Source organism: Myotis davidii, unplaced genomic scaffold, assembly GCF_000327345.1.
Source record: "Myotis davidii unplaced genomic scaffold, ASM32734v1 scaffold289, whole genome shotgun sequence".
Lineage (NCBI taxonomy): Eukaryota > Metazoa > Chordata > Mammalia > Chiroptera > Vespertilionidae > Myotis > Myotis davidii.
Window position 1 is genome coordinate 1,189,261 of NW_006299717.1, and position 27,206 is coordinate 1,216,466.

Below are 27,206 nucleotides of genomic sequence, written 5' to 3' on the forward strand. Positions count from 1 at the left end.
ATGAACAAAGATGGAAAAAAACTAAAATGTAATACAATCAAAAACGAAGTACCTACATATCAATGGATGGCACAACCACACAGAAAATCATCGGCGTGACTTTTGAGCAGAGCACCCTGTGCGCCCTCAGTGGGATCTGTCCTAAGGGCAAAAAGGTCAGCAAAGAAACCTTGACCTGCACTTAGGACATTGGGGTGCTGGTGGGGTGTTCGGAGCAAGTGAGTAAAGATATCGAAGTTGCTGGGAACCGGAGTTCTCACCATGGGAGGAAAGAGACAGCACCATGAAATGAGGGAAGACCAGGCACAGCCCTAGGTATACAACTGGACTCGGACCTGCTAGTATCGGCCTATGATGTTTTAAAAAATACTTATTTCCTAGCTCATCCACTGAGAGGGGCTACAAGCAGAGGGAGAGAGAGGAGGGGGGGTGGAGAAATGTGCTTATATGTGGACGTAGCTGTAGACATATAAATACACAGAGGTTTAAATATAGAAAAAGAAAATGCAAATGGAACCAAATGTGAGTTATCAGTGACTCTCAGTAAAGGGTCTATGAGAGTTTACTGCGTACTTGCAACTCGTGTGAGGGCTTGTAATAGCTCCAATAAAAGTCCAGGGAAAGTCTCTTTCTGGCTTCGCATTTGAATTACACTTTAGTTGCCCCGCTTTGAGCTGTTCTGAGCTTCGGTTTATCTTCCCTGCGAGCTGGTGATCAAACTGCCCGCGGTGATGCGGGTGCGGGTGCGGGTGCGCGTCCCGTCCTAGGGTGAGATGCGGCCGGCCTTGCTCTGGGCTCCCAGGCACCAGCTCCCACGGCTCCAAGGGCTCTCGCCAAGGATGGAGCCCAAGTTCTAAGCCCTCATTCGCGACCACGTCACCTGCTCGTTTACAAGTGCATTACCCGGGCTGGCAGGGGAACAGCAGTGAAAAGAGGCAAGAGCGTCAACAGAATGAGCTTATGTTAAATGACGGCAGCCAGATGACAGCAAACAATACATACAGATGTGACAGCTGGTGAGAAAACCTATAGAAAAGGGCAGACAGGGAGGATGGGAAGTGCAGGTAGCCTGTGGTGAGAGCCTCGGGCCTGAGGGACACCTCGGGCCTGAGGGACAGGAAGTAGCTGGAGCTGGTGGCCACGGGGAGGTGGGGAGGCGGGGTAACAGAAACAGACCAGCCAGGGGTGGGTGCAGATGGAATTATTGGGCCTTGGAGGTCACCTGGAGGTCACTGTTGGCCTTGGACCTTGACTCAGAGTAAGATGAGCCTTCAGAGGGTTCTGGGCAGAGGCCTGATGCGGTCCGACTCACATTTTTAGAAGTCTCAGCAAAAGCAACCCTCTTTCTGTTTTCTCTTTCAGATAATGTTTAAGTTGACGCGCAAATGGGTCCCTGAGGAATCCTTTTAATTGTTTCCTGCCTCCAGCTAACTTTATGACGGCTTTTATTCTTCAAAGAGCAGCCAGCACCGCCACCAAAGGGCCATCGGCTCCTCCCGTGGGGTCGGAAGGGAGCGTTAGCCATCGGTGGGCCTTTGGAGCCACGCTCACATCTTTAAAGATGAAAAGAACATGAGAGAGATGAGAGGGAACGAAGAAGTTAGAATCAACGTGGGTGACAGAGGCCAGGAGGCCACGCCTGGTGAAGGGTGAGGCGCAGGCAGGACTGGAGGGCACGGGGGCTCCGGGGCTGCCTGTGAGGGCAGAGGACCAGGTGAGGACCTGGGGCTGCAGGGGAGTGACCGGGAGAGGGCACACGGCCATCTCAGCCATCACAGCTTAGAACCTTCCAGGGGGCTGTCGGTTTCTCTCTACTTCCTAAAACCTCCCTCCTAGAGTAGACTTTGTGGCCTTGTGTCAATGGGCCGGAGGAGCCCACCCAGAGGGGGCTGAGCTGGGGCCTCTCCGTGGAGCCGGAGGCTCGGTCTGCAGGTGGGACTTCCGGGGAGATGAGGGATGTGACCTCCTCCACAGGGGGGTCCTGGAAGGGGCTTGGGACCTGGATGCCCCTCCGACCTCTTCACCCGCCTCCAGCCTGTGGGACTGGCGCAGGGACCTCCCTCGGAGCCCCGACTCCCAGCCTCCCCTCACCCGCCCTGTGCGCCTTGCTCGCTGCCTGGTGCCCTGTGGACGGTTAGCGACAGAGATGGCCGTGAGCAGCCAGGGAGCAGATCAAGCACAAGTACCACCGGGCCCTCCTCTCTCGCCCGTCCTGGCCCTGCTAGATTCTACTCAGGACCATTATTTTTCATGGACTTGTTTGAGGTAAGAGGCAAGGACTACTGTCCTATCCGTGGAGAGCATCGGCGCCAATCACACCAGCTGGTTTTATGACACGACAGAGAAGTAATCAGTGCATAAATTAGAGCCTTCACGCTGCCATAAACTCCGGAGCATCGGGATTTAGTGAGCGGAGAGCTGCCAAGATCCGACAAAGTTGTAATTGGGAGACAGAAAGTGACACAATTTTTCATAATAAAATGAAAAGTAGGGAAATGAGAGAGACTGAGAGAGGGAGGAAATGCGTCGTTATTGCCAGGCTGAGTTACAAATGACTCCTTCAGATTTCAAAAGGGCCAGGAACTTACGTGATGTCGGCATTCGGGTGAAGCCCAAAGACCTCGGGGTTGTCGAGGGAGGGCAGCGACTGGATGTACTCGAAGTACTGGTCCAGGGTCTTGCAGAGGGGGATTTTATATCCGGTGTAAAAGCAAAACGACGGCTCGAACATCTTCTCGCTGAACCAGACCTGCATGGGAGAGAAAAGAGAAGAAATAAAGTCGATAAACATCTAAATGAAAACTGCTACTGGGGAAGAGAAAGGGTTGCCTTATTTCCATTTTAATAGTTTTTAATATTGAGGCTGAAAGCACCCAAATGCGGCCACTGACAGAATGATGAGCTCGCAGATGAAGAAAAGAGGCCGGGATGCAAAAGCAATGGAGCCCCAGCCTGTTCCACAGCAGAGAAGATAATTGCTGACAGTGAGAGTGGAGCCGGCCTCGCAAGTCTGCTCCTGGATCCAGTACCTCTGTGTGACCCGCCAGCCCTCTGTGTGTGTGTTTTAAGATTTTTAATTTAGTTTTAGAGAGAGAGGAAGGGAGAAGAAGGGAGAGAGAGAGAATGAGAGAGAGAGGCATCCATGTAAAAATGGAACATTGATCAGCTGTTTCCTACATGCCCCCTATTGGGGATCGATCCCCCTACTGGGTCCTGTGCCCTGACTGGGAATTGAACAGGCAACATGTCTGTGCGCTGGCCAGGACTCGATCCCTCTTTTAAAGAGAAGTGGCAACACACTGCAGAACAGATGAGGCAACACACACACACACACACACACACACACACACACAGGAGACAGTATCTGGCCTTTTCAGTGCCGCCCTTCTCCCCCCAGCGGGGCTCCTGCTGGGGGGCTGGGTCTGTGCTCACTGGGGCTCAAAGCAGCACTGAGCACAGCACGAGGCCAGGAAACCTTCCATGCCTCTCCCTGCCCACCCTGCGCCGGAGAGCTCCCCCGTTAATTAAGTTCTGTCCTTGGCCACAAGAAGCAAATGTATCCAACCGTCTTATTGTTCGCTTAAGGACATCCTTTTCTCATTCCATATGAGCTGATTAGGTGTAATGTAGCAGCGAGAGCACAAATATATACTTGGTGTGAACAGACTTATTCTGAAGAGGAAAAAATAATGCTGAATGCCTACCAGCCCGATTTGAGACAATGACTTTAGTGTCTAACGGAGCAATTTTCCCAGTCGGAAGGGAACTAATGGGGAGACAGGGGAGCAGAAAAGCAGGCGGATGTCTGAATCTCTCGAGGACGCTGCGTGGAAAGGGGTGGGGCTGTGCTTACTCAGGCTAACCACACCTGCGCCAGTCTCTTTGCTCTACAGCCTTCTTCCCACTCTTTTTAGGGCCAGCGATTGTTCTTAATATGAAACACCCCGTGTACCCGTTCTCCTGGTTGCTCCATTTGCCAAAATCCTATCCTATTCAACTTCCACACATGAGGCACTGAGCTTAGAATGAGAACAGAGTGCAAAGACGAGGCACACACAGTCCTTTCCTTCAAGGAGCTTGTGACCCAATGGAGGACTCAGCCGATTACATAATAGCCACAGTACAAAGGGCACGGAGACAAGAGCCGGGGAAATAAAAATAAGCCAAGTACCAAGGAGGCGTAAAGCAGGAGGAAAGCACAGCCAGGCCTGTGTGGGAGAGAAAATAGAAGTAATACGGGAAGGTATGTCAGGTAAGGCTTTATCTAAGAGCTGATTTTGGAGGTAAACCTTGAAGGGCAGGATTGTGACAGTGGGACTTGTGAGGGGGAGACCACACAAGCAAAGGCACAGAATAACTAGTGCGCATGTGAGGCAGGTGGGGGAGAGGACGAAGGCTCGGGTAAATCTAGTGTGGTGGTGAGAGAGGGCAGGAAAGGTGAAGGGGGGCCCTATTATGGATGACTGAGTTTGTCAGGGTGGTGACATGCTAATTTAAGAAGTGGGGAACAGTTGGAAGCTATTAGACAGCACAGTGCCATGATGGTGGTCATTCTGAGACAGATTATGTTCTTGGGGATGGGGATGACGAAGCAGGGGAAGGCCAGGGGCCCTCAGCACATAGACCACCAGTGACCACTGTGAGCTCTGTGTTGTCAGGTGACATCTGCATATATAAAAGTCTAAATGACCGTTACGCACTATGATGCGCACTGACCACCAGAGGACAGATGCTCAATGCAGGAGTTGCCCCCTGGTGGTTAGCTCCCACAGCCAACCTCCTGGGCCAACCTCCAGCAGTCCCTCCCCCCAGGACTGGGTGAGAAGGCCCCTATTGGCCCCCATTGCCACCTAGGCCAAAGGACCCCACCCATGCATGAATTCGTGCACCAGACCTCTAGTATATTTACAAAAGCAAATAGAAGTCTCCACCTGTTTTTCCATTAATTTATTTACACGCACACAACTAGTTGGATTCACTAACACAAATAGCTGAGTTTCATCCAATTTGGAGGCCATTTTGGGGATATATTACAAATACAGAATATGAAGTCTACATGGAATTACTGTGGGAGATTCTAGAAGGTACTTTACAAAGACACGCAGTCATACTCCAAAGACAAAAAAGGTTCTACAATTGTTGGTTTTAGGAGAGACACACCATAAGATGCTGAGAATAGAGAAAAAATTAGCCTCAAACTGAAAGTCACAGGAATGGAGGATCCCACTGGAAGGCACTGATATACAATTAAACCAATTCTCTCTCGGACAATGCTAGGTAAGGTAGGGTGAAGTGACAACAAAGAAGTTAGATCTCCTGGTTAGAAGATAAGATGAAGCGGAGGTTGCGATACCCTTTTCTCCTTTGAGCCTCGGATACAAAGGTGAGTTTATCATATTCTTTGATTTTATTGTTCTCATGAGTCTAGGCACCTTTCACCTTAGTCTTTTCCCCATTCAGCCCTGCTATCCACTCCCAGTCTCCTTCCCTCTGAGGGCATCTATTTAAATGTCCTCGATCTATGTCCTCAACGATGCATTTATCCTTGTGAAATACGCACGTATAACTTTATAGATCTCATTTGATTTCATTAACCTCTGCCCTCAACAGTAAGTTTGTAAGACCTGTGCATGCTGTCACACGGATTGCTTCCTCCCAGTGCTGCGTTGTGTCCCACGGCAGGCGGCCATGGCATTGAACTCCTCCATCCCCATGAAGACTCCTAGGTTGCCTTCAACTTCCCACATAGTATCACCATGGGCATTTGTCAGCATATCCTTTTGTAGACTCTTCCTAGAATACTCTGGGATGGACCTACCCAGGATACTTAATTTTAGTAAATTTTGCCCAACGGCTTTCTGGGAGGTGTGGACCGGTCTGACGTCCAGCAGCCTGACTCCTGCCTTCACCATCCTTACAGACACACACCTCTCCACACACGGCTTCAGAAAAACGTGTAAAGGGTTGAAGGAAACATCAGCTTCCTGGTAAACCCCCAATTTACCAAAGTAACCCCAAAAGCATGTGTTCTTAATTTTGTTGAGGTTTTAATTTTGTTTAGAGGGGGAGAATCATTGACACAGAGAATTACCAATATAGATTCTAATATAAAGAATTCAAGTAACCATAAAATACATATCTGGTTTTCTCACACTTAGGTAATATATATTCCATCTTTGACATGTAAAAATTTTAAGAAGAGTTTGAGTCTGATGGGCTAGTTATATTATTCATCCTTGATGTGAAAGGTGAAAGCGATAATTGCTAAGAACAAGCTCTAGAAAATGTTCAATATGATATATGTGGGTTTTACTGGGCACAGAGAAAAAAAATGAGCACTTCATCAATTTTCAATTGTCTGTCCTAATGGAAAAGATGAGAAAACTCAAATTATGGTTCATTTTCCAATCAGTTATTTTTGGGGCTTAAAATCGCTTTGCGTGGTTTCAGAGGAAGAAGCAGGGAAATTATGTGCAGTGTTTTCAAGGAGGAGAGGGTGGGGGGCCCTGGGCATGCGCAGCTCATGTATACAGAAGACTCACAGACCACAAGCAGATTGCTGGTTGGTTTGGCTTTGGTTTTAACTTTGTTTTGTTGGCTGACTCTTTGTAGCAGCTCGGCTCTGTACCTTCCCCGCCCACTCCCTCCCCCCTTAAGTTTGGCTCATCTATTACCAAAAAAAAATGTTTTTGCTTAAAAGGAAAATGCAATAAAATATGTCTCCATGCCTCCCCCCCACCACCACAATTGACTTACTCTAGCAAAGCAATTAAGTAGACGTTTATCAAAGTCGTCTGTCACTCTGCCTCCATATTGCACTTCTCCAATCATGTACCGAACGGTACTCCACGATACACCCTGCGTTAGGAAGAACAAAGAGTGATTCACTGTCCATCCAAACAAAAACTCCTAAACATTTCGGGTCTCTCCCAGGGGCCGAGGTCTGGAAGAGGAAGCCCCCGCTCAATGGCAGAAGCTTCTCGTCGTGTTGTATTAACAGATCTTTTGCGCTTACACGACGGGAACGGCCACAGTTTGTTCACTAAAGACAGCTCCACAACACCACATAGCTGTGGCCGTGGCGCTCACCTGTGGTTTAAAACAGGAAAAAACACCCCGTTTTCCACTCTGTGCTTGTAATCACCTCTCATGCTCATTACAGTAGTGCTGAGCTGTTACAGAAGGAAAGGTTGTGTTTAGTGAAGAAAAGAAAAATCAAGTCATCAACGCTCTGATATGCTTCCTTAGCAATATGCCTTCTGAATCAGTGCGGGAACAACTCGGAAACTACTCACAAGATGTTTCTGCAACGAAACCCTTTGGTATCTCACTCTGTGAGCGACAACTACGTTAAAGTATGGATTAATGTCCATAGCCATTTTATGCTCGCAATGCATTTCAGATATTAAGAGTGGTTTTTTTTTATTATTTAAAAAACCCTTCAGTAACATCTGAGGTAGGAGACGTAAGGATGCTTGATTTTTCTTTACTTCCTCTTGCTTAAAACTTTACTTTTCAGCTTGGTGGCCTTTCAAAGCAACTATTTCAAGTGCACTGTTGTTTGTATATGCCGAAAGGATCATTGCAGAATATGAACCCAATGTGATACAAGTTTTCATCAAAACGTCGTAGTCAGTATATTATCCCCTTGTAGCAGCAAGGAAAAACGGTGGTTTGACCCTGGATTTCCCACCGGCCCAGATGAAGATTCCCCGTGGCTCACCATCCCCCCGGTGCCCTGTCTATAATCTTCCTCAGGACCTACTAGGAGGAGAAGGGAGCGGGACGCTGGCGCTTTGAGCCCTACTAGTACCACACACTGTGCTGTCACCGTGCTGACTCATTTACTCTCCACAAAAGCCAGAGCCAGGACATAGGGGAGGAAACAGGCTCAGTGAGGCTCAGGAACTTGCTCAAGGTCACAGAGAGACAGGTCACGGGCCTTTACAGCTCCCACGTGAAAGGACAACAGGTTTGCATTCTCAGTCCTGTGACCTTGAGGAAGTCCCTTATTCTCTTTTGTCTAACGTTTCATCAGTAAAAAGGGGCTTCTGTGTCTGCCCCACGGAGCTGTGAAAATGGGATGAGGCCCTGCCTGTGGGAGCACTCTGAAGACCAGAGTGCTCAATAGGATAATTAGTGACCATTGTCAGGAATTGTTGCAATTCGTATGCGAGCTTAAACCTCCCTTCAGATGTGATTCACGTGACAAAGGACTTGCCCGTGGCTGGGAGATAACATGTCACTTCTGCGGAGATACAGGGAGAGGAAGAAAGAAAAGTGTGACTTGAGGTGTGTTCTCTCGAAGCACCCTGGGGCCCTTGGCTGTGATATGAGGACACGAGGGTGCGAGAGTCCGAACGCACTCCTGGGGGCAGAAGGGAGGGAGTGGGAAGGGCTGATGGGAAGGAGCAGGCTGTGTGCAGGAGCTGGGGGACCTCAGCAGGCTCTCTGAATATCACACTGAAATGTCTATAGAGGCTTGATTAAGGACAGCGGTAAAAATAGAAAGGAGAAAAAATATACTCACCTTTTTAATGTCGCATTCATCAAGGTGATTCTGAATAAACTGAACGCTGGCTGTAAAGTCGGCAGAATTGAACTCATAGGGAATATTCCATCCCAAGGGGCCGAATTTGCGGCGCTCCTTAAAAACACCAGAGGAAAGTACTGAGTGAGGTGTTTAAAGTGCATGCAGCTGATCCCTTTTGATTGTTACCATGTAAAGTAAGTACAATTAAAGCATGATATCAAGACTGATGAACAAAAAAGAACAGTTTTCAATTTGGGGTATAATAACCTTCCAAAACGTTATTCTGTGGCTCTAGAGACAGATGGCTTACAAGAACGAATCGCCAAATACTTGCTGAATTGGTATTCTTGGGTTTAGAGAAGTCTAGGTCTCCACTGCCAACTCAAAAACAAAAACAAAAAAACAGGTGCTCAAAAATATCTGTTGAATGAATTATTTATTCATTGTTTATTCTAAATTGGACTCTTGGAAGTTTCACATGTTAAATGTAAAGTTTTGAATTTTTGTTTTTCAACATGGATAACTTAAGCACTCACACATTTAGACTCTGCTAGTTTCACTTTGTCATCTTGCAATTTTGGCTTCTGAAAACCAAATATCTCTAAAACATGGCACATCTTTCTGTCTCAGAATGCTCACACTGCCCTCATTCACACTCTCCATCTGCGACGCTACTCACAGTGACCCACTGCCTTGCTAGTCTGGAGACCACTTTACAGCTGTGCTGTGTTAGAGCTGGTATTTCCAGGCCCGGACCACCGAGCGAACCACCCAGGTGAGCTCAAATGTTGCCAAACCTCAGCTTCCCCTGCCTCAGCACACCGCCAGCCTCTTGGAAAGGTCCAGTGGTTTCGTGACCCCACCATCTGAGGTGAGGACCCACGTGGAGAGTAGAATCCTGGTGTATCTGTGGGGAGCTGTGATCACACTTCTCTACCTGGGAATGTATTTTTTGTCTCTTCTGCTTTCCCCAGCCCAACTCTCTCCCTCTCTCTCTCTCTCTCTCTCTCTCTCTCTAACTTGAAAAATGAAGATCCTTCCTTCTTCAGCTGCTTCACGCTTGCATTCTGACGAACACCACCATTGAAAGGAATCTAACTGAATGTTAGTTTTGGACATGTTCGTGGACAGGTCAGAGAAGAAACTCAGAAAGCATGATGGTTTTAATTACTGATTTTCAGGATACACTTTAAAATATTAAGTAAACCATGAAAAAGTAATTTGGGTCCAGATGTCCAGCTCTAGGAGATCAGATAAAATGTCTACTCCCATACTTTCAGATCTGTACTTCTTTAGGTTTGGTTGTCAGGCATTCGACGTTTCTATGGTGTGACTCCCAGCCTTGTCCCTTAGCGAATTCTATCAAATATAGAAGTCAGTCTAAAAAGAGCCAACCAGATTCCTTCTCCCAGGAGTGTGGACTTGGGGTTCAGAACTGCTACTGGTGTTTACCCTCATGCTAGCTCCCCTAGGGAGACTCAGCCTCAGGGCCTGGGAACACCACCTTCCACCTTGACACAGAGAAGGGGAAGGAGCAGAGGTGTGGCCTCAACAGGAGGAGAGACATGTGGTGTTGTTCCAGGTGTGAGAAGGGAGCACTGGGTCTCAATGGTGTCTGCTTCTCTATTTAAAAAAATTTTTTAATTGATTTTAGAGAGAGGAAGGGGGAGGGATAAAGGTATAGAAACATTGATAGACTGCTTCCCACACGCTGGGGATGGAGCCTGCAACCCAGGCAAGTGCCCTGACCGGGAAGCAAACTGAGACCTCCTGGTTCATGGGCTGATGCTCAACCACTGCGCAACACTGGCCAGGCAGCATCAGCTTCTCTTGATGGCTTTCTGCATCATAGTCTCAGCATTCCTGTTGCCTTGATGAGTTTTCTAGCTATTCATAGTCTATACTCAGTTTTGAGCCTTGGCAGTGAAAAACATCTCCCATTTTTGTCTCCCCTTTTACACCTGTGTTTCGGGGTAAGGATCATGGCTGCCTAATAAGCATCTATATATATAAAAGCCTAAGTGACCGTCTGACCATTCAACTGTCTGACCAATAACTATGACATGCACTGACCACCAGGTGACAGATGCTCAATGCAGGAGCTGCTGGGCTACAGTGATTTGGCAGCTGCGGTTCTCGGGTGATGCACCCAGAACCAGAGAGGAGGGAGCCTGATTCCGGGATGCATCATGAGAACTGTCCTCTCGCAATCTGGGACCCCTCGGGAGATGTCAGAGAGCCAATTCCGGCCCAATCCCCTTAGGCCAGGTCGAGGGACTCCACCGGTGCATGAATCCATGTACTGGGCCTCTGATTAGTTAATAATGATCAGAATGAAAGGCACATTTTCTCAAACCCTCTAGGGGTGGGGATAGGGATCAATTCCAAGGATTTTGAATTTCTTGAGTGGATCCCAAAAACATTGAAGCGAGCCTCCTCCAGGTTATTCCAGAGCAAGTGTGCATGGGAAGGGCCTATAGAATATTAATGTGAAAATGCATTCAGCTAACCCCCGACTCCCTGGAATTTCTTCTATGTTGAGGTCTTCAAAGAGAAGAATGCTAACCACTTACTGGTGAAATGCAAATGTTTTCTCATTTATAAAAAAAAAGAGAATTAAATCTAAAATAGCTTCACCTATGTTTGACTTAATTTTTAAAATTAACTGCCCAATTAAGACAGAAGACTGAATAAAGAGTAATTCTTTCCTCCCAATTATTGCAGCAGCTTAAATGGACTCTATGGAAACACTCCCATTTATAACCACCAGGCAATTACAATTCAGTTGCTCCTTAAAAGGTGATCTTTGAAAACTGCTCCAAATGCTGAGATTTGCCTCACTTCATTTAAAGCATTCTCTCTCTCTCTCTCTCTCTCTCTCTCTCTCCTTCTCTCTCTCTTTCTCTCATTCTCTCTCTCCCCCTCCCTCCCTTCCATGATCAGCTGCCTCCTGCACACCTCCTACTAGGGATGTGCTCACAACCAAGGTACATGCCCTTGACCAGAATCGAACCTGGGACCCTTCAGTCCGCAGGCCGATGCTCTATCCACTGAGCCAAACCAGTTACAGCAAAGCATTCACTCTTTAGGTTGGTTCACTAAGGCTATAAACTGTTTAGCTCTTAGGGGAAAAGTCACAATCTTGGTGGGTGTCTTTTCTTTCACAAATAAAGTCATTTCACTTTCTTGCTATTTTTTTTTTGTACTTACTAATCTCTCTAAATGACAATAAAGAATAAACTCTGAACTATCACGTTGGAATGCTATCAGGACAGACAACCCATTAGGACCTAACAGGTCATTTGGAAGCTCAAAAGCAGGAGACTTTGCTAGAATTTGGAGTACTGAATTATCTCCAATACGTATTTTTGAAACCATGGGATGAGACCTATGTGATACAATAGAAAAATATTTAAATCAATGTACTTTCAAGAAGTGTTAGCCTATTTGAGAAAATAAGACTTGAAAACAAGGAAAGGACAATGGATAGCGAGTAAAATTGACTGTCAACATTTAACGGATGATAATCCTGAGAAAAAATGTTCCATCAGTGGGTTCTGGGGAGAATGAAACTGAAGAATGAAACAGAAGCCAGACTTGAAGGAGGAAGAAAAGACTGCCGGGCTGGCAATGTCCGAAGGCCACGAGCAAAGACAGAAGGCAAAGCTCGCTCCCAGGAGGCAGAGGTGGGCGTCCTGCTGCAGCAGAGGCGGCCTCTGTGAGCAGCGGCAACTATGCGCCCAGGGGCTGCTTCAGGGATGGAAAGCAGACAGACCTGAATGCCAGGAGAGACCGCTGAAGCCGCTTCAGCAGAATGGAGTTAGCACCCATTGTGAAGTCGGAGAGTGGCAAACTGAGGAAGACTAGTCTACTCACCAAATTTACCCAACCCGGTTCCCTCTTTTTATTCCAAAGAATATACAAAACACAGAATTAGCAGAGAAAACTTGGAATCCTCCTTGGACCACGAAAGTAGAATTGCTCAGCGGAGTCATACTTTTAATAATGTCAAAACTATTTCCCATTTTATGCTAGATTCTGCCTCAACCCAGTGATCCCATCTCCCACAGCTCAATGCAGAATCCCTTCACTTGCATCTTCAAAACAAGGCTCTCCTTCGAGCATCGCACCCTCGCTATTTAATACCTGGAGGTAGCAATAAGATGAAACATGCAACCCACACTAGGCAATGTAAGGGAAAATTTAATAGTAAAAAGAAGGAACAGAAATTGCCATAACCTTCTATAGAGGAAAATGTAAAAGATCTTTTTATTTATATTTAATGACTTTTTAAAATATGTTTTTATTTATTTCAAAGAGAGGGAGGGAAAGGGAGATAAAGATAGAAACATGGATCAGTTGCCTCCTGCACACTCCCTACTGGGGATCTGGCTCACAACCCAGGCATGTGCCCTGACCAGGAATCGAACGGGAGACCGACCTCCTGATGCACAGGATGACACTCAACCAACTGAGCCACATCCGCCGGGCTAAAAGATCTTTTTAAAAACCTGTATCCTATGATTGAAATCATGGTGAGGACATTTAAACTAGGACCTGTACAGTGACTATTACTTTTGAAGGGAGTGTCTGTCAAGGCTCAAACTTCAGGAAGAAAAATGTAGACGAAGGAACATTTTTCTGAATGAGGAACTGCTAACAGGGGAACCCCTGGGGCCTTGTTGATATGGCCATTTTTATTTTATTTTTCAGATTTTTTTTTTATAACTCAAGTTCAGTTTCATCTATCTATCTTTCCATCTATTTGTTTATTTACTTTGTAAGGGCTCACTGAGGATATTTTTTCCACTGATTTTTAGAGGCAGTGGAAGGGACAGGGGAGACAGAGAGAGAGAAACATCGATGTCAGAGACACACATGATCGGTAGCCTCCCATAACTGGGTCTGGGATTGAGCCTGCAACTGAGGTAGGTGCCCGGAATTGAACCCAGAGCCCTTCAGTCTCAGGGCCAACTCTCTATCCACTGAGCCAAACTGGCTAGGGCTGGCCATTTTTATTTAATAGTTCAATTACTTTTAAGAGCCATGATAAAAATTCCAAGCCATGAAAAGGATATAAAAATGACTGAAGACTCCTCCCGTAAGAGCAGTGGCTGTTTGGCAGTTATTCTCAATCCCCGGTGCATATTAGAACCAATTGGGGAGTGTTTAAAAGATTGCCCGCCCCACCCCCGCCACCTCCTCCCGGGGACTCTGGGCCCAGGCAATGGCTGAGAGCCTTTGCTTGAAGTATTCCAGGGTCCAATGTGCTGGGCAAACGAAGGGTTCACATTGGCATCAACAGGAAAAAAACAGACAATGGGATTCTGATCTTCTGCAGGACAGAAGGAGACTACATGTTGCAAGGGGACTACAAATGTAATTGTTGAGTTTCAAAGACCAAGACTTTGGAGGAAAATATATTTAAAATGCAGATCCTGAGCGGTGAATGTGGGCTTGCTCTGAACGCCAGCAGGGTGCGATGATGGAGTTTCTGGGAAACCACAGAGGGATCATACTGAGGCCAGCAGAAGAGGATGCCAAGTGTTCTCAGGGGCAGTGGCCAAATGAGCCGAGGCGTGCACCAGGCCGCTGGGAATGAATGGCTCCTGGGGAGGGCAGGAGGGCTGGCTGCAGGGGCGAGGCCTCACCCGGCTGCCATGAGAGCCAGGGCCGCTGCTGCAGTGACTTCCTGGCTGATGTGGAGGTAGGAAGCTCTTGGAGGAGGAGGAAGGGAACCTGGGAGGCAGCGGGGAGAGTTTGGAGGAGCAGGGCTTAGTGCAGATCTGGCGTGGGCCTCTCTGCGTGTTCCCGTGGAGGCACCCAGGGCCCTGTCCTCCAGGGTGAGCTTGCTCCCACCTCAGTGACAAAACAAGCCACACCCTCCACCACTCTTCTGCCCAAGAAAGCTGACCAGCCAAATCCACTTCCCCTTCTGACAGGAGAGGAGGGTGTTCACTGCGTCCTTTGCAACAGGAACCGGGTCCACGTATCACACCCAGAGCTGGGGTGAGTGGCTGGCATGATGCCAAACCACGACTCAGTAAGAGAAACTACGTGGAGGGCGGTGGGGGCACGCCGAGGTTCTGCGTTCCGCTCTACGGTGGAGCCCAGCACGCACCTCTCACCAGCTCGGAAGCCTCACATTGTGACATGAACCAATTCCCTGCTGTTTTTCAATCTCTGCAGGGACACAAGTATATACATCATGTTTGCATAAAGCAACGATATCTGGATTCACTTGGATGAATAAATCGATGAACAAATCAGGTTTTTGGCTATTATGTCCAACACTAGAAAAATATGAGCCACAATCCATCCAATTCAGACAGACTTTCCTACATCAGTTACATCCTAGGCTCTAATGTTCACACGCATCACTTGGCATCTATTACAGGCAGACTCTGCTTCAGGAGGTCTAAGGTGGGGCCTGAGATTCATCTCTTACGAACTACCAGGTGGTACGGTGCCGCTGGCCCAGCTCCGCAAGCCCCTGAAGAACCCGTAGGTTTTTCAGGCAAACTAGTCTCTCCTAATCAAGTAAAAGGAAATATTTAGGTAAAAGCACAGTAAACAATTCTGATATTAAAAAATAAAACAAGAACAGAGGAAACTATGCTTGAATTAGCTACACTCCCCGTAGAGTCATAGAACTAGTAGCAGAATTTTGGAAATGGGGGAAATCGTGAAAGATGAGCTCCTTCGGCCTCTCAATGCCCAGATGGGGAACCGGGGACTCTAAGAGGGGCCCAGCTTGACCCACTCCGCTCACACAGCTCACTGATTTCGCAGCGAGCACTGAGGTCCAGGCTGCCGGACACGGCGAGGGCTCTTGCTCTAGCTTGCGAGGATGGGATGGTAAGAGATGGCCAACCTTCTTCTCATACACACGCCACTGATCGCTTCATGGCCCGAGCAATGACGATTTTTTTTTTCTGTTTTAACCTAAATACAAATCCTGTTAAGCGCAAGTGCACTTCAGCCCCACGACCGGACCACAGTCCTGTGTTCTCCCATTTAGCCCTTGGATCACGGCCACTAGCAACACGGGCTGCCGCACTGACCATATGGAAAATATCCCAGTCCTCGCTCCCTGATAAGCACGGCGGGAGAGTTGAATCATCGCCGCCAGGAACCGAATCATAAAATATATTATTTGTGAATTGGGAATTAAATAGCAGAGTTAAAGCAATATTTGTATTAGAGTGTGATAAGGTCTGGCGAAGCGAACAATCCCCAGATAGGAACGCGTGAAACAGGCTTCAGAGTGATTTACAGCCAAAGGCCACGGCGGGCCTGGCGGGAAGGAACCACAGGGTTTGACCTGATGTTAACTCTCGGGGACAGATAAACACCCACCCTCTCCACTGGGCGGTGCGGGAGCCCTGCAAAACGGTAGGGACAACGAGCCCGAGGGCAAACACCCCAGCATGTTCTGGAGTGACACTCAATCCCCCTCCACGTTTGGGCTGGGCGGGGAGCGGAGGGCTCTGCACAAGCCACAGCTGAAGCCTGGCTCCGGGTTCAAGCCTCCGGGAAAGGAGGGTGCAGCGAGCGGGGAAGGAAGCCTCTTCCTCTCCCTGTCAAGTGAAGGAGTGAGCCCAGGATGGCTTTCAAATACGGAACGACACCCAAAACTCAAATGCAGAACAAAGCAGTGCCGGAATGCAACCATCCACAGACAAGGTGCTGGGCAGCCACAACATTATTAAATTGCTGTGTAAGTAAATGGTGAAAGCCTGGCAGAGAGATAACCACCGTGACTCCTGCCGACAGCCACCGCTCTCACCAGCGGGAGCAGGGTCAGCCCCTGCACCCAGGCGGCCAGTGTAGTCCTACAAGTGGACTTAACCTCTGCGAGTCTCCATCTCCTCCTTTAAACATGGCATCAGCCTACCTTGAAGCGTGGTCGTTAGTGTTACGGAGACGGTGCACAGAACATTCGTGGCCGCCACAGCCACGTTGGAAACCGAGCTCTCACCTAACTGATCCGTTTGCTCATCACACAGACGTTATTGAGCTCGGGCAATGCCCCCGCTGTGTGCCAGGGACACTCAGCCGTCACCAGGCTGACACCCTGCCCACCAGGGGAAGATGGGGGTCGGGGGGAGAAGACGGTGAACAGATAGACACATATACACTTGGCAGGTGGGGAGAAGTGCCCGGAAGGGAGAAAAGCAGGGTGAGGGGCCAGACAGTGTGGAGCGCGCCCTCACAGAAGGGCTCTCCGAGGAGGCCCCGTGACGGCACCAGCACCCCGGCAGGTGCCCGCTGCTGCAGACGGTACCTGCACGGTGGAGTGTAAGAACGCCACTGTGTAGAGCATCGGCTTCCACATGGGCAAGTTGCTGATGTCCAGGAGGTCTTGGTTAATCCCGGCGAACGTCCTCTTCAAGCCTGCGCGGACCCCTTGGGGCGGCTCGTTAGTGAATTTGAGAGAAGTCTGTGGTGAAAAGCAAAGGGTAATTTTGTTTCTGTAAATGACTGCCAAGGATAAAGCAGAAATTAGACGGCAATATGCTTGTGGTACCCAAAAATGGGACATTGATCAGAGCCGAAACCCAGTAAGTCAGCCCCAGGTCTCAGAAGTCCTCCGTGGAAAGGCTGCTATAACCTGGGTGATTACAGGGGGAGATCTTGCATGGCTGCCTCCACTGCACCGGAAAGCCCTGCTGTGTCCCCATCCTTTGGTAACACCCGCGATGCTGCCTTTATTTGTGTAACTCTCAGGGGAAAGGCACTCATCGCCTAGGAACCAACCTGAAGCAAGGTGATCGGAAACCGGTCGTGGGGCTCGGTGGTTATCCACACACGGAAGGACTCGTCGCTGGCTTCGGTGGTGATGATGGTCTCCAGCAGCTCCTCCATGAATTCCAGGCCGAGGTGACAGTTTTGCAGCAATACCCAGCCCCCCTGCATTCCAAAGTGATTTCATATTAATTTCTTATAACCTTTTGGCTATGATGTTAATAAAAACAAAATGGACAAATCCTTTTCAAACCTTTGCTTAGGGAACGTGAATATTCTATTACTATGTTTTTAGTAAAATTATTATACGTCAATGCAATCATTTCTTCTGCCCCTGATAAAGCTGTTTACTTGGAATCGAGCGCGCTCCCAGCGACTGTATCCTGCCACCCCTGGCTCAGGAGGGAACAGGAATGAAAACTTGTGGTCAGACTTGTGTAAATATAGCGTGTGCGCCATCTAATGGCAGGAATGGGGATTTCGGAATCTGTACCTTAAATTGTTCTGCCTACAGTCAATCAGAACTGACTCGCCCCCAAACTCTAGTTACAAACAGAGGTACACATTTCCTCATGAAAACTGGAGACAGTACATTCGGTGACATTTGCTACCATAAATATGAAGCCTCAGTCTTTGTCATCACGCTTCCCATAATTCCTGAAAGCACCGCATGTGTTGAGCACGCTCTAAATCAGGGGTGGGGAACCTTGGTTCTGCCCAGGGCCACTGGGATGTTTATAACATCATTCGAGGGCCATACAAAATCATCACCTTAGAAGTTAGCCTGCTCTGTTTGGTCAAGCATTTAATTAACTCTCCCCTAATGCCTGGGCAGGCCCAGACCAGGTGATTCTTAGGCCTTCCACGGTCCTTGGGCCGGACCTTCCCTACCTCTTATTATCTAAAGGCTGGATAAGACTAGCTTTAACACATAAGTCACACAACCATCACTGCTGTGTGCGGGAAAACAAGTTTATTAACCAGACATTTTGCTACCCTTATATGATGGGATCAGATTAAAATCGGCTACAAAATATTGAGCACAGTCAGTTTATGATAAAGCTTGTGTGTTATGCTTTCTAACGTGAGAATATATGGCGCCTGCTGGCTTAAACGGCAAGGACGACGTGCTGGTCTCGACCACAGGGGAGTCTGGGGGAAGGCGGACTTCAGTTTGTTTGTGCCGTCATGGACCCAGGTACCGTCCGCGTTCCACAGTGTCAGCTTTATCCCAAACCCAGTGCCCTGCTCCCGTGGCCGTGTGGCTACACCTGGCCATGTGTGTGCTTTCCCCCAATGATGCCAGGATTGTCAATGCTGCTCCCACATGGAGAAAGAGAAGATAAAAGTTATGAAAGCCAGTATTCCAAAGAAGGTTAATGTGAATGAGGTCTCCACAAAACTTCTCACTCGTGGAAACTCAAGTAATTATGTAAGACCCAAAGTTCAACTGTCAACTCACTCTACAGAGTGGATCATTTAGTCTGAATAAAAATGATTATATGTAATTGCTTTGAATAGAAATTAAATACAATATATTATTGAATTTGATTAGGTGATAAAAATTAAGGCTTAGAGCACTTGGGAATTAATGGCCAGGTTGAAAATTTGATGACCCAGGCAGGGTTTTAGCTCATTAGCATTCTCTAGTCATTAATTCCCAGGCAAAACGGCGCCAAAGTTGCTACGAACATTATGAGGTAAAAAAAGCTTAAAAATAAACCAAGACCTTATTTTATTTTCATAAATGGTGCAACTTCTTATTACGGCCGAAATTGCTATCTCCCAAGCATATCTAGAAAATTAATGTCCCGTGAATTTATTAGGTGTGACAGAAAACATTCCTCAACATTCCATCCAGCTTGCGATTTTCAATAACAACCGTCATCAATATTTAAACTAAAACATCCTCAAATATTTATTTGGCTGAAACCACCCATTAATGAAAAATGAAAGACTAATTTTAACCAAAAATTGAAATTTAACTGTCTCAATCTGTCACTTCCTATTCACACTGACCATGAAATTGTAAGATGGTTAGGAGCTACTAGGATACCCGTAGGGACCCGAAAATGTGTATGCCAAATTGTCCAAAAAGAATTAGTGAAAGTAGAATGGAGCACACACTCTGGAAAATGAAACAAGCTTTTCGTGGGGATGTCAGAAGCAAACTCGCTCGAGGTTGAAGATTCACAGGCAATCAAAGGTTGACTATATTATACACATGAACAAAGTGGGAAGGGCGACTGGGCCTCAGGCGCCTGCTTCCCCTGCACGGCGGTGGTTCTGGGCTGGCCAACGGCCAGAGGACATCGGCGAGAATGTTGCCTTAGAAGCGCTTGCCCCCGCCACGTACCTGCTGCATGGACATCTGAATCAGCTTTCGCGCGTGCACTTCTTGGCCTTGCCCCATGGAGATGGTTCTGCATTCTGTAACACAGCAGAAGGTTCCCCATGTTAAAACATACATTTTATAACAGGATTGGGACAAAAAATTGATTTCTGAATGGCCATAGCCTCCCTCCAAGGAGCCATTGTTATTCAAACAGGCCTGGCCTCGCGTTGCACTGATGAGAGGCATCAGTGGAGCAGGAAGTGGAGGGACCACCGGGAGAGGCAACAGGCCCAGCTTGGGCTCCCAGTGCCTGGGGTCTGTGGAGATAGGAGCAGGAAGGCTGATGTGGGAGAGGCGGCTGCAGTGTTACTCAGAGGGCAGGAGGGGTTCCAGGGGCTCTGTTTTGGTGAGAAGCCTCCCTTGGTGTTTTACGGATGCTCGGGGGAGACTGAATGGGGTTCCCACTCTTTCAGGACGTCAGGCTTGCAGCGTTTTCTGTCTGTTTCGTCTGCGTTTGCATGTTTGTCCGTTGCTGAGATGGAACTTGAGGTGGCCCGGCCCTCTGAGGGCTGCGTGCAGGGGTAGCGGCTCCTTGGGTTAAATGGACACCTTGGCCGTGAGCGCAAAATGCAGGTGGAGACACTCGGGATCCAGAGTGTGGTTCTGATCCAGGAAGAATACATAATATGCTCCTCTCATAAGGAAATCCGACGTCCCGGGCGGAGAGCCACACCGGTGTCCTGCCATTGGAATTCACTACATTGAAGAAGCCTACGGATCCTGCCTGTGAAACTCGGATTGGAAATTAACGTTTAAGCATGCCTTCGTGGAGCCGGATATTCTTGAGTTTGGGAGGCCTGATCCTGACGCCGGGAAAGGTCGGTGGAGACTTGGTGAAGCCACACAGGCCTGGGCCCTGCTCTGCTGGATGGGCCCGAATCCTCAGACACATGGGCTGCCGTGGCTGGGCAAGCAGCGCGGCTGGTCCGGGAACTGCTCCGAGAGGCTACGAGGGACGGGGGAGGCTCCCGGGGTGGGGAGGGGACTGGGAAGGCGTGTCCAGGGTACACCATCTAAATGGCACTGTGTAGTTAATGGCCAGGGATTCCATTAGGGTTTGGAGGGTGCAGCATTGGGGTTATTTGTGGACTCAGGGCCACAGGGAGACTGGATGGGCGCCTGAGAGAGGATGGATGAGTGCTGGGGTCCAACTCCAGCAGGTCCAGGGGTCCCCAAAGGTGTGGACGGAGTCGGTGAAGAAGGAATGACACAGAGGCAGTGTTCAGGTGATCATCATAGCCGGGTTCTCTTGTCAGGGTCTCCAGCCAGGTTCTGTAGCCAGTTCTCCAGGCAAGTTCTGTCTAGGATCTCCAGCTAGGTTTTCCAGCCAGGTTCGGCAACCAGGTTCTGTAGCCAGGTTCTGTCTCTCGGTTCTTCAGCCAGGTTCTCTCGCTAGGTTCTGTCTCTAGGTTCTGTTGCCGGTTTCTGTCCAGGATCTTTTGCCATGTTCTGTCTCTAGGTTCTGTGTGTAGGTTCTGTCTTCTAAGTTCTGTGTCTAGGATCTTCATCAAAGTTCTGTGTCCTGTTGTCTTGTTACATCTGTATTTATACCAGTTGATTCCAATCCTATCAATCTCTATTCCAAAGGTTAGGGTGTTTCTTATCTCCATTCCAGGGAGTAAAGATTATGTAGCTTAAGTGTGATGGTTTGTAGTTAAAGAGATTAATTCCCCGCCTGGCACTTAGTGAAGGGGTTTTATTCCCTCCCTGACTTCAGGGGAAAATCTCTATCTGGGGAAACAACCTTTCTCGGAGAGGTGACCTTGGTTAAAACACATAGCACCAAGAAGGTGAGCAAACATATTAAGAACAGTATGCCATATACGCCAGGTCCCTTGAAACAGCAAGGATGGACCGGCTCCCGGTAGATGAGGAATTGCTACAGGCCGGGGGTTACGGAACAATTGGCCCCCTGCCCCTGCCCCCACCCCTGCCCCCGCCCCTGAAAAGGCCCCATAATCTCTCCTGCTCAAGAGGAACCAGGCCCAGGGGCCTGGAGAAGAACGCACACACCTACAGAAGGAGAGGAAAGGGGAGTGGGGCTTGAATGGGAGGCGGCTCTGGATGGCACAGACACCCTGGACATCTCTTACGCGGGAAGAAACACAAATGTTCGGCGGGTCAGCGTGGGAAGGCCGATGTGGACAAACATACTAACATGTGCATGTGAGCCACAGTCCATCTCCTCCCCTCCCTACTCTTCCGAAATGCACCCTCTAAAAAGAACTGGTTCAGGTCACTGTAAGACAGGGGGCCTCGGTTTCTTACAGTGACCCAGGTAACAGGTCGGGAGGAGACTTGGAGGCAGGATCTGACCGCTTCCCAACATCTGCACTTCTCCCCCCTACTCCCCCACCCCCCGCCCCACACACACCTCCCCTGGGTCTAAGTGACCATACCCTCTTGCCCGGATTTTTGCAGCAGCCTTCTAACTGGGGGCCTCACTCCCACTCCTGCCCCCTACTAGCTTCTTTTCCCACGGCAGACAGAGGGATTCTGTCCAGCCCCGACCTCCGGATTATGTCCATCCTCTGCTCAGAACCCTCTGATGGCTTCCCATTTCATCCACAGCAAAACCCAAAACCCAATCCAAAGTCCTTACCCACAGCCTCCAAGGCCCTACACAATCGGCCCCCACTCTGTGTGTGCACGCACACACACACACACACACACACTCCCCTTCTCTTATCCCACCACTGCCCCCCTCACTCATTCACTTTTCCACAGCCGCACTCGCCTCCACGCACACTGCGGCCTCACTGCTGTTCCCTTGCCGGAATGTGTTTCCCTGTCAGGGCACTGACTCCTTCCCTCCACATCTCAGTCTTCCTCGCCCTCCCCACCAGGCCTTCCCTGATGATACAGCCACCCCCTCGCTCTGCCCCTCACCCTGCCCCTCACCCTGCTTCTTTTTAGCTTATAACTTACTCACTTGCTCATCCATCATTGTCTGCTTTGCCCCACACTAGAATGTCAACTCCGCAGGAGAAGGGACTTAGCTCTGGTGCCTTACCCAGCACTAGACAATAGCTCAATAACTATTGAGATGCTCAATAACTGTCTCCTTATGCTTTTAAAAGTGATACATAATTCACATATCCGGTTAACGTATACAATTTGAATTATGTTTTTAGTGTATCCATAAGTTGTAGAACCATCACTATACTCTAATCTCAGAGCATTTTCATCAGCCCCAAAAAGAAACCCCAAACAGTCTCTCCCCATCGCCTGCTCCTGCCCCAGCGCTCACTAGAAAAACAACAGAGAATCAGCAAATGAAAAGCACAGATCTTCTTTGAAAAGATCAAGATTGGCACCATGTGGGAGGTTCTCAGAGCGTCCTGTGGGAGATGCTGCTGTAGGCAACGCGGCATAAATTACTCTTTGGTGGTCTCGGGTTTGGTCTCGTTTTTTTATTTTTTAGTTGTTTCTATTTGAGAGACTTTAGTAAGATTTCAACTGCATTTCCATTTCCTTCCCAAATTAGGCTTGTGTCTCCTCCACTTTTCCTCTTCCTTTTAAAAACAAACAATTTATTTTTAATTAAGTAATATATGTTCATAGTGAGCGCCTTGGAAAATGTAGAGCATAAAGAAAAAATAAAAATCACCAATATCCCTCGCTAAAAACCTTCATTCTAATCTTTTTTAATATGCACAATCCACAGTCCCTTATGCTCAAAATTCAAAACACTTTAAAAACTGAAAGTTTTGCCATAAAATTAATTTAGTGGCAAAAGCTGACCTGGATGGATATGAATCTATTTATAGCCTGTATTATCACTATCTTTATTAATATTAATACTCTTATCTGCAGTGTATTATATAATATATGGAATACTACCTGCCTAAAAGCTGGAAAATTCTGATTTCTGAAACACATCTGGCCCCAAAGGTTTTGAATAAGGAATTGTACACCTACCTATATTAAAATTTTTTTATGTCTTATGTGTATGTGTGTGTTACAGGTATACATATTGCATTACATATATGTACATATGAAATAACATACATGTTACTTTCTGTCTCTACTTCTTAACAGTATGTTGTGAGCATTTTACTGCCATTAAATGTCATTGGAAAGCAGTTTTTCATGGCGACACAGTCTTCCACTCTGCTGGTCATTCAGCCACAACCCTTTTGCATGTTTAGGACATTTCCAATTTTCCAGTATTATAACTAGATTAAGCATCCTTGCATATAAATCTTGGAGTGTATCTCTCAGTAGGTTCTTGGGGAAAGTTCTTACACATAGAACACTTGGGACAAAGCATGAATCCTTCTTGAGGAGGACTGGTGCCATATTAGTACACAGGGAAGGACGGTCGTGGTCCCAGCTCAAGTGGAATGTGTACTTCCTGACCCGCACTCCGACCCACGGCTGCGCTGTAACTCATGGTGCTGCTGACGTACAGAAGTTTTACAACTTTGTGCAGATGATCCATCTTGTCCCCTGGGTTGGGACCCTGGTATTATGATCAAGGAAGCCACAGGCACCGCAATACTACATAAGTATTCAGGGCATTCCTTTTATTCTTTTATAGCTTGATTTAAACCATTTAAACACCTAATCAATGCAGAATTTACTTTGGGGTTTAATGTGAAGGTGAAATTCTTTTTTTTCTGAAGGTAGCCTGCTACCCCAACACTGTTTAAGTAATTCATTTTCCTCCACTGACTTGAAAGGTGAATCTCATCATAGACTAAGCTACTATATATACTAGAGTCTAATTTGGGGCCTTGTATTTTGCTCTGTTGATTTGTTTACCTATTTTGAGCCATCTCCACACTTATTGAATTATCTCAATTGATGAAGTTTTTAAAATCTGGTGGTATTCATTCCCCGTTATTCTTTTTCCTTTCCAAGCTTTCTTGGTTATTTTTGTCCATTTATTGTTCTAGATGACCTAAGATCCCTCTCCTATCCCATCAGAAATAAATAACTGCTGGAATTTCAATTACACTTGCATTCAATTTATAGATTAATCTGGAGACTATTGACATCTTTACAATATTGAATCTTTATACTGGGAATGTGGTTTAACTGTCCATTATTTTACCCTACTTTTATGTCTCTAAGCAAGTTTTATAGTTTTCTTTTAATGGGTATTTTAAAAATTATTTCTCAGTTTTACTTTTATTGCTATAGTGAATGGGACTTTTACATTTTATTTTACAAGACGCTCCATTGATTTTTTAATATATTTATTTTGTGATCAGCCACCTTACTGAACTATCCTGTTAAGTCTGATAGTTTTTCAGCTGATTCATTTGTTTTTTTAGTTAGACAATTACACTGGCTGAGAGTAATGGTGATTTTTGCCCCTACTGTCCAGAAATTATATCTTTTATTTATTATTCTTACAATACATTAGCTGTATCTCCCACAACAGTGCTGAATAATAGTGGTGAGGGCAGACATCTTCATCTTCTTCCTGACTTTAATGGGCATGTCTCCAGTCGTTCATCAACAAGTATGATGTTGATGTTTGAAGTTCATTATCACATTAACAAAATACTCCTCTATTTCTACTTTTTAACAGCGAAAAACAAATATTAAATTTTTTATAAAATGCTTTTTTTTAGCCTCTACCAAGGCAATAATATGATGGCTTAAGGAAAAGTCTTTCACTTATTGTTGTGGTAAGATTTTTTTTATTTTATCTTTTTTATTTCAACTATGCATTCCTACTTGGTCAGGGCACATTATTATTATTTTTTGCAAGTTATTTCTTATAATATCACATTGAACTTTCCTTGCTTGCATTTTAGTTAAGATCCTTATATGTACAGCGATAAGCTGATCAATCTGTGGTCTTATTTCTTTTATGCAGTTACTATCATGGCCTGTTTTCGTTATCAGGATAATGCTGTTCCCTGAAGTAAAGAGGAAAATGTATCCTCTTTTCCTCCCCTCTGGAATGGAATACAGCATGCGAATGTTGTAAAGGACTTATCAAAAAGATCACCCAAACCCACAGCCTTTGTTGAGATAATCATTTCAAAACTTCTAATGTTGCTCATCTCCATGATTAATCTATTCAGGTTTTTCTACCCTTTCTGAGAAAATTTTGCAAATTTGTATTTTCTACAAATTTGCCAATTTTAATGAGATTTTAAAGTGTGTTGCCATAATTATGTATCTTTCTTATTATTTTTAAAAATCTGTATACGTTGCTATACCCATTTTCATTAATTCTTTTGTGTATTTGTGAGTCTGCATTTCATTTGTTTGCTCTCTTTATCTGTGCTTGGGTCCTATTTCTAAACCTGCCCTTCCTCTGGGACCCTCTCCCTCACCCCGCCCGAGTCGAGTTCTCATGCTGAATCCACGCGTTTCCTACCCGCTGCGCGGGCACCAGTGCTTCTGTGTAGAATCCATCCCTCCGCACCTCTCACTGCAGAGCGTGGCAGGCACCAGGCAGCATCCACAGTGCGTTTTCTTTCTCCTTTTTTCCTGCAAAAACTTGTTTGATTTGGTCCCATCCCTCGAGTTGCTGTCAGGTAACGGGTTAATGCAGCCAATAAGGCAGTGAGAGAGGATGAAAGAGAGAGACCACTGAAGTGGGGTTTCCCAGTGAGCCCTGAATCAGATCTGTCACCAGCGAGCTCTCTGGCCTTAGCCCCAGACCTTAGTTTCCCAACCTGGAAAATAAGGGAGTTGGATTTCAAGGTTTCCGGAGTCGAATTTTCCTTGAGCATTCTATGATGATCTGTTATCCAGTTACCCACATGAAATATTTCTACTTAAGACTAGATGAATATGTTATTCTCTCTACATAATAGTTCTATTTTTACAGCTATTTTTGACCCAAAGCAGTGAGTAGCATGTGACTTTCTAATATTCCTAAAAATGATTTAGCGAATGGTTCTTTATGCTTTGGGTCCTTCAGTGTCAAAATCAAATCTACCTTGTTTTAGTCTCCTAACAAAGTAACCAATAGAAGCTTGAATTGTTGGAAAAATGAAGTAGTAGCAAGAAATGGAAATCACCGAATTGCCAAGCAAAGCTGTATGATAACAGGTAATAACACTAAAGGTGATAGCACAATGCTGGCCTTATGTATTTATTTAATGTCATAGTAAAATTTCTCCCAAAGAAGATCTTGAATTTCTTACTTCTGGTTTTGAACCGTAGTCCTAGACAGCAGAATTATTAATATTTGAAAGGGAACTCTAGTGGAACATGCTCTTCTCCTAGGAACGGTATCCCTTTCTAAGAATTGCCCCCTACTCAAGCTCCATATATGGTGTTCCTGCTATGAACCCATCCCCACAGCAACAGTTCACTGATTGGCCTAGAAAGGAGCACATGACCAAAGCAAAACCAATGAATTTCTTCCCTGGTTATTTGGACTTGGGACCAAGAGAGTAAGGAGACTTTCCCTGGAAGTGCTGAACTTACTAACCATATAAAGCCCAGGAGCCACCAGAGGCCATGAGTTCTGTCACATGGAAATTGGTTGTGGCAAGAGAGAAGTTAAGAAATTTATGTGCAGAGAGAAGTGGAGCATAGAAGCAGCTGGACAAA

The 27,206-nt window shown here is 46.7% G+C and overlaps 1 protein-coding gene across 1 annotated transcript in view; it reads right to left on the minus strand.

The window, feature by feature from the left end:
* The window catches only part of DNAH8 (dynein, axonemal, heavy chain 8), a 294,659-nt gene that overhangs the window by 44,540 nt on the left and 222,913 nt on the right, over positions 1 to 27,206 (minus strand). The window contains exons 81-86 of the mRNA XM_006775895.2: positions 19,638 to 19,711; positions 17,294 to 17,446; positions 16,821 to 16,976; positions 8,531 to 8,647; positions 6,757 to 6,858; positions 2,589 to 2,749 (exon numbers count right to left, since the gene is read on the minus strand). Coding sequence (XP_006775958.1) covers positions 2,589 to 2,749; positions 6,757 to 6,858; positions 8,531 to 8,647; positions 16,821 to 16,976; positions 17,294 to 17,446; positions 19,638 to 19,711 — 763 coding nt within the window. The remainder of the gene's footprint in view (positions 1 to 2,588; positions 2,750 to 6,756; positions 6,859 to 8,530; positions 8,648 to 16,820; positions 16,977 to 17,293; positions 17,447 to 19,637; positions 19,712 to 27,206) is intronic.